The 9,977-nt window shown below is 37.8% G+C and overlaps 2 protein-coding genes across 2 annotated transcripts; both read right to left on the minus strand.

The window, feature by feature from the left end:
- Window positions 1–1,112: 1,112 nt before the first annotated feature.
- On the minus strand, window positions 1,113–6,950 carry LOC126583171 (elongation factor Ts, mitochondrial). The gene is made up of 9 exons (XM_050247481.1): window positions 6,792–6,950; window positions 6,271–6,664; window positions 5,964–6,136; window positions 5,623–5,712; window positions 4,823–4,997; window positions 4,493–4,677; window positions 3,293–3,418; window positions 2,187–2,275; window positions 1,113–1,488 (listed from the first exon to the last, which is right to left on the minus strand). Exons 2-9 carry the CDS (start codon window positions 6,626–6,628, stop codon window positions 1,443–1,445), a joined length of 1,242 nt encoding a protein of 413 aa, XP_050103438.1. The 5' UTR covers window positions 6,629–6,664; window positions 6,792–6,950; the 3' UTR covers window positions 1,113–1,442.
- Window positions 6,951–8,442: 1,492 nt separating this feature from the next.
- LOC126633964 (uncharacterized) lies at window positions 8,443–9,222 on the minus strand. The gene has a single exon (XM_050304473.1). The coding sequence runs from the start codon at window positions 9,220–9,222 to the stop codon at window positions 8,443–8,445; it is 780 nt and encodes a 259-aa protein (XP_050160430.1).
- Between the last annotated feature and the right edge of the window lie 755 nt (window positions 9,223–9,977).

Raw genomic sequence — 9,977 nt, forward strand, 5'->3', positions numbered from 1 at the left:
TTGGTGCTTTTAAGTTAACCAAAATTTTAATGCACTTTTAATGTTCAAATTTATTTTTTTAGTGAAAATGTTTTTTTTTTTGGTCAAACGATAGATTTTGTTAAATTATGAGTTAGATTAACCACTAACTGGGTTTGAACCCACGATGTCATGCAATGGCTTAACACATTTCTATCACTACGGTAAATGACCACTTGCAATGAAAATAGTTCACTCGGTCCACTATGGCCTCATTTGTTGTAGAGGATTGATTAACGTGATAACTCACTGTATTCAAGATGCAATGAAGGAAGTTAATGAAAAAATTGCTCCAACGTGATAATGAAAGATGGATTATTGTTTTAAGAAAATTTATTCATTACAATCCCCTAAAATAATACAATTAGACAAAATAAATTTACTTCACATCTAATTTCTTATCTCTTCAAATCTCTTCAAATGAAAAATCATTTCCCTTCAGTTTCAACATCCCTTCAATTTTCTAAGTTACCCAATCCAATCCTACATAAGAGCATCTACAGTAGAGTCCCTAAATAGGGACAACCACCGTATAAAATAGGTATAAAACAAATATAAGGACAAAATGATTCTTCAATGAATAGGAAAGTGAGTCCCTAAAGTATAGGGACTCACCAAATACATAGTGTATATCCTTACATAAAATGACTATATAAGAACAACCTTGAGTAGAAAAGGCCCACAATCTTGATTGTAGCTTTCAATGCTTTTAATTTTAATGCTTTTAATTAATTAAAAAAAGTTAACATAAGCAAAAAAATGTGCACCTAATCAAATTATCACGTAAAACCATAACAACTTCAAATTTAAGGATTCTACTATAAGGACTCTACTATTGTTGGCAATATTCCTTTAGGGACACAAAGATTCCCTTTAAGTTCTTAAATGAGTACTCAAAAGTGGCGGTGGAAGTCCCTAAATAGGGACTTCCATTGAAGATGCTCTAAGGCCTATATATTCACATACCTTTAAATTTTTACTATTACTAAGGGGAGAGGGAGAATTCGAAACTATTAAATTAATTTGGGAAAGGAGGCATTTAGAACCCAGGAAGCATGGGTATAAACCCAATACCCTGTCCACTAAATATGAGATAGTAAATAGGTCAATATTAACCATTGGGGTTTCCATTATTACCATCTTTTTTGTTGGCAAAAGGTAAAAGAATCTCAAATTCCTCACAAAATTTGTAAGTGGCACTTCAAACTCTCAATACATCAGAGCCTGCAAACATCAATCCAACAAAAATACCTCACTCGGACATTGCCATAACTATCGTTTGTGAGCGCAAGCATGCTGTTTGTAAGATCTCAGACTCAGAGCATTAGAACCTGCAAAAATCAAAAGACACAAAACCGATTCCATGTATAAGGGTCGGTTTGAAATTAAACTCTACTGTTCCGTGGTGGATGTCCCCCATTTCCTCAAACAGCCTGAGCCACATGTTCCGATGTACTAGATGCTTCTAGCCTGCAAGTACATATAGTCAGTAACACACAACGGTGTTTACCTTAGGCGTCGAATAAAAGAAGCTCATATAGACCAAAAATAATTAGTACATCAAGTAAGCCACATATAGACCGACTGTATGTACGGTGTCCAAATGTTTAATAATGTACGTCATACTATCCAACTGCTTAGAGTTGATCAGGTATAAAATGCAGCCTACAAAATATCAACCATCATTTGATAACCGTAGTTTTCGGATTCGGTGGATGAGATTATTGGCTTGTATGCACAAAGGAAATATGGCAGCCTTTCAGCTCCCACCCAAGGATTTTTTAATAATGATGTAGTTACGGTAATTTACATGCTCTACCAAGTTAGATCGAACATCAACAGTCGATTACTTCTGAGAGTATTTAGGATGAATGTGCAGCATAGAATCCATTGCTGTGATCCCAACCACATTCATGTTGACACAGTAGTTCAACGATAAAAGCCAAATAAGACAACAAAACTTCCAGTAGTTATAAGTAGGTAAAACGACAATTATGATGATGATAACCGCAACAATGTTAATGTTCCTGATCATGATAGATGAAGTCGATAACAGGATACTATGAAATATGGCCATTAGTCTAGGCACCAATCAATTATGTTACTATAGCATTGTCAAAATCATAATAAGACAGGAAAAGCAAAAACTATAAGCAATGAATTTCTACCTCTGAATTCCTTCTCCCACTTCCATCCTGAAAAAGCTCTCGATCTTCACAGGTGATCCGACTTCCTTAGACAGATTTTCTAAAAGTTTCTGTAGAGAATTTGTAAGACACTAGTCAGCAAATGCACCACATAGCTTGTACATGCAGGTACCATTTTACAAACGACAAGCAACTAAGATACTACAAGTCGTACCCAGTGCACAAGGCTCCCGCTTTACGCAGGGTCTGGGAGAGGTGAATGTCGGCTAGCCTTACCCCCATTTATGGAGAGGCTGCTCCCAAGTCTCGAACCCGAGACCTACCGCTCATGGACAAGCAACTAAGATACTACAAGTACATCAAAAAAAACCTAGCTAACAATTCCCAGACATTCCTTGAAAAGCAAGGAGGGTGAAGTTCAACACATAGATATGAAGAAATTTGGGGTGGGCAAAGGCCTAACCTGATCTGACATACCACTGCTGTTTAGTATGTGTGCATGCATGAATGAAATATTTTGTTTATGTATACATGGATCCATGCATTTATGTATGTAAATCAATGATGGATAACTGTTTTTCCATGGTATTTACATGCATGATGTATGTGTACATGGATTACAAAAAACAATATATGAATTTATACATTTTTGTATGTACTTTTATGAATACAACAGTTAGATTTCCATATATTCATAGGAGTTTACACATTTTCCAGGCAAACTTAGAATCAGAGAAATAGAATCCTCTGCTGATCCTGTTGATGTTGATCTTGTGCTTATGTCTAAAACAATTCCAGTTTGAAGGTTAAGGGGTTGAGGATTTTGGATTCAGAGTTGGAACAATTATGACATAAACACAAGAATACCAGAAAGATCAATAGGGGATCTGGACTAACAAAATGCACTGTGGGAAAACAAAATTCTTGTTATGTTTGAAACTCAAGTTTTACAAGGTGCAGTTAGTGTAATTCTTTTCTTGCTTTTCATTTAAACACCTTTGCTTCATTCTTTACTATTCCGACGTTTTTTAGATAATAAATACATTTTATCTTATCATTGAAATTCTTTAGAGTATATCACTATGTCTAACAAAAATTTAAAATAAAGCAGTACAACAATTGTGCACCTTTATAGTTATGGTATCATCCATAATAAACTTCTGCTCCATAAGGACAACTTCCTCATAGTACTTACGCAAGCGACCTTCCACCATTTTCTCTATTGCCATTTGAGACTTCCCTGTACTTTCAGCCTGACATCAATAGAAAACATATGTTATTACTACTGGCTAGTAGGTGGTTATTAGAAGCAGTAATTGGTATAAAACACTTGCAATATACAGATGAAAGGGATCAGCACAATCATTGGTGGAACATCACCATCAACTGAGAATGAGGATCAAGCTGAGAGTGAACTGTGAAGTACAGTAAAAGAGCATACATGTTAATGTCCCCAAGACTACCTAACAAACTCTAGTAAGCGTCATGTTTAGCCAATAATGAAATAGAAAGAAAGAGAAAGGCTTCCACATTACCACTATGCGTAATTTCTCAACAAATCTGAAAAGTTACTTGTCAATATCAAAATTTCTTTTTGGTCAATAATGCTGCTTTGCAGTTGATGTCTCGTACATAAAAAAAAAATCTTGATGCTCTATTCGTAGCAAAAAATCATAAATATTTGTTTCGCGACCATAGTGTACTGCTAATTTGATGAAAAAGACCACTTAGCCACAAACATTTTGGAGTAATGATGCAAAGTTCAACTGAAAAAGTTAAATTCCGCAAAAATTTCCATTAGCAGTAATGTTTGGTGTCCCTTCTAGCTTTGACAAAATGAATCTATATTTTCTGGTTTACAAAATAAATATCAAATTATCAAAGCTTCTGTTATGCTCATTTCAGGAGAAAATTGTTTTTGAACCTCCACATGCATCGGTAATTCATAACTCAATGGATAGCAAACTACCAGCATTAAGTTGATCCAACAAGATGGATTTTCGGTGATTTCTTACCCACCGTAGGAATTAGTAATCCCAAAAATGGTGACCCATAAAAACATGAAATCAAGAAGTTCAAGGAAGTTATTAGATGGCTAAAAGTATTACACAACTAACCTGATGTTACTGAAGGACAATTTATAGATAGAATTGAATGACAAAAATTCATTAAACTAGAATCCTACATCATGTTATAAGCAAATAGAAAGGCAATATCTACAGGTAATTAGATAAATTTAGACTTGCTTGACAGATCACCATTCAATTCATGTTTACAATATTGCTGAGAGGAAGGTATATTAAAGAAAACGTGATATGACTAAGTACCTGAGACTTAAGAATTTCACGCTCACTTTCTAATGCATCAGAAGAAACGAGTTCCTTTGTTAAGAACAAAGGCTTCGCTGCCACTACATGCATTGCCAATTGTGAACCAATGCGCTGGATAGCATCCAATTGAGTAATTTTGTCCTCTACTGCAAGAGATAAAATTCCAGCAATACGACCTAAACCTGTAATTAGATAAAACATGACGGCAAAGTGAAAAATGCTTTTCAACTCAGATATTTTCAGTCCTGCTCCTGCATCAAGATAGTATCTGAAAGACCGGAACACATAGCATTAAAGTCAATATTTTGTGTGCAGGTAAACGCTTACCTGGTTGAGGACTTGTATGGAGGTAGGTAGAAACAACACCATGTGAAGATGTAGACATCACAATACCCCTTCTAAGTTTAACGTTTTCCCCCATTACTGCAGCTACTTCTGTAATTGCATTCTGAACAGTTGTTTCTCCACTAACTTTTGGATGTTCAAGATCTAACTTCAAGTCCTGGTAGGGATTGAACGACTTAAAAACAAGTTTCCAGGAATCCAATTCCAGTTAAAGTTGTAAAGAGGGATTGGAAATTAATTCAATTCAACTAATAGGTTTACTATAAGTTAACAAATATATTTACTTCGGAAACTTATTAAGATCTCCGATTTCAATAATTGCATATTTAACTTACAACAAGCATAGAGTGCATTGCTATAGATATAACTAGGTTTTATCAATACTTCGGGGTAAATATAACAGTCGCCATTTTTCCTACTTTAAGGACAACTTTTCTCATTTCAGCCTTTTCTTTCGAAAAGAATCAAACTTTTTTATTCAACACAAACCAAATAAGATGCATCGAGCAGTGGAGAAGGAATACACCAGAAACAGAAATATTATATCTCAGGTCCATTACAAAGATTAAGAGCAACCATAAATCAAGGTAAATGACCCATTATGGTTTCCACTCACTAAATCAAAGAACAGTGCATGATAATGTTCTTAAAAAGACTCATCATGTTAGTGGCAGAGCAATCATAATAACATAGAAGACTAGGAAATTGCATATTGTTTCTAGACCAACATATGAAAAGTTGAAAACAATAACACTACTAATAAAGCAATGCAAAATGTTTACCTCCAAATCCTCGGAGGCAATGTTAAAGACCCCAGAATCCAGTTGAGAAGAATGTTCAACCAGCAACGCTTTCTTTGCTAAAGCTAAGGCCTATAAGAACGGTAGAATCGATTATTTACGAGCTCCAACGTCTAGAAAATTTGTGACAAATTTAAAATGAAAGACAATAAGAATGGAGTGTAAATGTTTGAAAAAACCAATGGAAATTACTTTATTTCTTATGAAAACAAAAACCATTGGTGAGAATGGTCCTAAATCAAAGTACGCAACCATATACTTACAATAACAACTAATCAAGTAGAACTCAAAAATTATGGAGAAAACATATCAGTCACACTAACCAAGTATTGAAAGATATCATTTCGAGCAACAAAGTCAGTCTCACAGTTAAGTTCAATAACAGCAGCCTTGTTCTCGTTCTGAGCCAAAGCCAGCAAGCCCTCAGCAGCCATCCGAGATGACTTTTTCGACGCCAAAACCTTCCCTCTCCTCCTCAATTCCTTCTGAGCAGCCTCTGCATTTCATTAAAGAAACCAACTTTGATAAGGATTCAATAAAAAAAAAAAAATATATATATATATATACACACACACACACACAACCGATTCAAATTAGCATAAACAAAAATGGGGAGAAAAGGGTTCTGACCAATGTCCCAATTGCTATCAATGAGAGCAGCCTTAACGTCTTTGATCGGCGCACTGGTTCGCTCCCTCAGCTGTTTAATGAGACTCATTTGATCAGCAGAAGAAGCTTCCACGCTGAAACCTCTAAGAAAGAGACCAGACCCACATCGGGTACTGGCAAATTTCGGAGGAAATGAGGCCGGAATCTCCGTGGCGCGGGCAAATGAAGCTCTTTTGCTCGAAACCCAGGTAGAAAACCCCCGCCTATTAGCAGCAGAAGAAGCAGCGGAAGCTGTGGAAAAAGTATAGCTAGTGTTCGGCAGCACCCTGCTACACAGGATTGAACCCAGAGAACGCTTTGCGCCTCCACGAAAAGCCATGAAAATATTCCTCTAGTCTCTCCCTTTCACTCTAATCTAAAATTCAAAATTCAATCAGAAAATTGTCATACAACGAAAAATTCAAACTTTCTGAGATATTTTCCGTGAGATTTTCTGAGGAAACAAACAGAGAATAGATAGAAGAACTGAAGCAAAAACTGACCTGACTAACGAAAGAAGGTGCGAACTCTGTGCTACTGAAACAACTGCGGTTCAAAACGGTGAGACAAAAGTTTGCGATGCAAAGTCTGCAGATACTCACTGGGTTTTAGAGGTACCTCCATAGTGGGTCGGGTCGGGTTTCCACCCGAATTAGATTCAAGTTTTCAAATTACTTTTGGTACCGTTTGGTACGTGGGACAGGACGGGAAGGAACGGGACGAGCCGTTCACTCCCATGTTTGGTGTGCTTAAAAACTGTGGAACGGGTTATCATGAGATGAAATTTGGTTGATTTTTCGTTCCACCTCTTCCCCTGGAACGACCCGTTCCATATCCATGTAACACAAATTTATAACATTTTATGACAAAATTTCTCCTTATCTTTTTTAATATTTACATCATCTGTTCCGTCCTGTTCCGTCCCGTCTGCATACCAAACGGTACCTTTGGGACCATACTTAGGTCCTGACTGCTCAGGATCAAGTATACTGACCTCACAACGTGGTACATTATAAAGATGACACCTGTCTTTTTAGCTATCCAAACACCAAACATGGCGTCTTTGTTCTATATCCAAACATAAACTATTCCATTAACCAAACACCATCCTTCTCTCTCGTTGAAGAATCCCCAACCTTTAAGAGACAAACCAGTAAGCACCTCCCGCGACCCACCTCGTTCCTCCGCCGCAAACCTACCCCGTGTCCTCATCCAACTTCTCTCCTCTGTCAACCCACCGCCGTTCCACTGTCAACTTCACCGGTATTCCTCCGTCGGCCCCGCTTCCGCTCCCGCTTCCGCCTCGTCCTTCAACCTCTCTCCTCCATCGAAGTAGGTCCATAAGAATACATGAAAGGGAGGGGATCTTTGTTCTTCGTGTATAGTGTGACGACGCTGCACTGATACAAATCTGTGATGGCATAGGAAAAGAGAAGGACGATGCGGGATGGAGCAGAGAGGAAGTGAAAATGGATTATGGGGTGTTTGGATGCCTAGGTAATTGGATAAACAGGGTGTTTGGCTGCATAGCTTAAACATATAAAGTAGTACACGTGTTCTCTTTTAGTTGAGCCATATCAATAGTCAGTGAAAATTGGGTACCCACTTGTGAGTACCCCAGTATTATCCTTACTTTTGCCTTTTTTTCTAGTACAACATATATTTACTGTATTATCAAATCAGCCCCTACTTTTATGGTTATGAGCGATATACCTCGGTTAATTAATTGCCTCACCTTGTCGCGAAAATTAGACTAATCGAAATTAAGCCAATTAAGTCTCTAATTTTAATGCTTGGAAATGTACTAATTGTAAAAGTATCATAGTGGGCAAGTAGTAAATCGTTCCACCATAGATTACTAAGATTGATTGAATTCTAACACCTAACTTAATTTAAATTGCAATTGTTAACATTTAACAATGATTGATAATTTGAGAAAAAACCAGGAAGCAAAATTTAAAATAAGAAGTAGATCGGATTAATAAAATGATTAAGAGTTATGGGAAAAAAAGAAGATATTTTGTGCTATTATAAGATAGCTTAGCAACGACGTTTATTGGAGGTGACTCGTAGCAAGGATTTTTGCCGATGAATCAGATTACTAAAAACAATAACAAGCTATAATGATACATCAAATTTCAATGAGGAAATCAATCATGATGAGTAATGATCGTCAGTAGGCATTGAGAAGCGGCACAGCGGGCAGAACCGGCTTTTCTCCAACCACTCGACAATGCACTCCTCGTGGTAAAAATGCAAACACGGCATACCAAGTGCTTCGGAACCAACCACAATCTCCGCCAGACAAATCGAGCAACAAACCCCCTGCGACGAGGCTTCCACTTTCACCCTCTCTAACTTCTCAATCGAAGATTTACTCGCCGGCACGAACGCAGGCTGCACATCAACCGGCAGCTCGTCGTCAACCGCATCAATGCTGATGAATGCCTCCATATGCACAAGTACAGGGTTGGTGCGACCTTGATCAGCACCATTGCTAACAACAAAACTCTTATCTCTTGCAACAGCACGCGCATCCCGTAATATAGTAGCCGCGGCGGATAAAAGATTCCCAGAACGGACGTGGATCAGCTTGGATAGCTCCTGAGATATGGTATCCAAAGTCCTTTTTGTGGCATTGTCCTCCATCAAAAGGTCAATCTCAAGTTTTTCCTCGTACTCGACGACGTCGGTGGTTTGTCCCATTTGATCATCTTCTAGTAACATTACTTTGTAGTGGTCCTCCAACTCCTCCTCATCCTCTAAATCCCTGGGCAGCACCATTACTGTAACGGTGGCCTTGATATCGAGCCACAACTTGGAATATTTCTCCGATTTGGGTAACTTCAAAACGTCGAGTAGCCGTGTTTCACAGTATGTGGTATCGCCCACCACATCCCAGAACTCATCACTTTGGCCCTCCACAGTGTCCATTATGTGGTATATGTGATAGGGTTTCTAAGTTTTGAAATTGGAAGCAAAAGTCTAAACAAGCTAGGATGTTCAGCGGGTATAAATAGCAATCAAGGGGTTTCCTAATTGGTTTAGGATTTGGAGTCTTGCTGACTAAGAACTAGGGTTAGGGTTTTATGTAAAATGTGGATTTGGTTTTCCTAATTGTTTTAGGACAATGATACTTGGTTCGCAAGAAAGATAATTGAGCGAGACAAAAATAACCCTGCCTTGCCTACTAGTATTTGGAAACCCTAGCTAGCCGCTTTTACAAAGTATAATATATATACATACTGCTAGACTTTCTTACTCTCATAAATTCTTACCTTCCAGTTTCTTCTCTTCCAAATTCTCTCTATCTTCACATCCAACTAGCTTTCAGAAAACCCTAGTTCTTTTTTCTTCGTCTAGTCGAGGAGAATTCAAAGCACATACTGACATACAATGATTCATTCAAATCTTCTTCAAGAAAAGACGACAATGTTCATCAAGAAGTTGAGCAAGTTCCGGTGCGCCAACAAAAGCTATATAGCTTTAAGCAAGTCCGAGAAGCCCAAGAAAGGTTATGTATCTCTGTCCGTGGGAGAAGAACGAAAGAAATATCAAGTTCCCTTGAAGTATCTCTCGGATCCAATTATCCAACAACTCATCAAGAAGGCACAACCGGATGTGTTCGATGCGAAGATTGACGGGCCACTTGAGATTGCATGTACGACCAACACCTTCGATCAGTTGCT

This window comes from Malus sylvestris, chromosome 9, assembly GCF_916048215.2.
Source record: "Malus sylvestris chromosome 9, drMalSylv7.2, whole genome shotgun sequence".
Classification (NCBI taxonomy): domain Eukaryota; kingdom Viridiplantae; phylum Streptophyta; class Magnoliopsida; order Rosales; family Rosaceae; genus Malus; species Malus sylvestris.

Excerpts from the sequence above, each read along its gene's own strand:
- LOC126583171 (XM_050247481.1), bottom strand. The coding sequence starts at position 6,628 with ATGGCTTTTCGTGGAGGCGCAAAGCGTTCTCTGGGTTCAATCCTGTGT. Across the intron at positions 6,137-6,270 it reads TGATAGCAATTGGGACATTG|AGGCTGCTCAGAAGGAATTG; the intron begins GTCAGAACCCTT and ends AATGAAATGCAG. Across the intron at positions 5,713-5,963 it reads ATGATATCTTTCAATACTTG|GCCTTAGCTTTAGCAAAGAA; the intron begins GTTAGTGTGACT and ends CCGTTCTTATAG.
- LOC126633964 (XM_050304473.1), bottom strand. The coding sequence starts at position 9,222 with ATGGACACTGTGGAGGGCCAAAGTGATGAGTTCTGGGATGTGGTGGGC.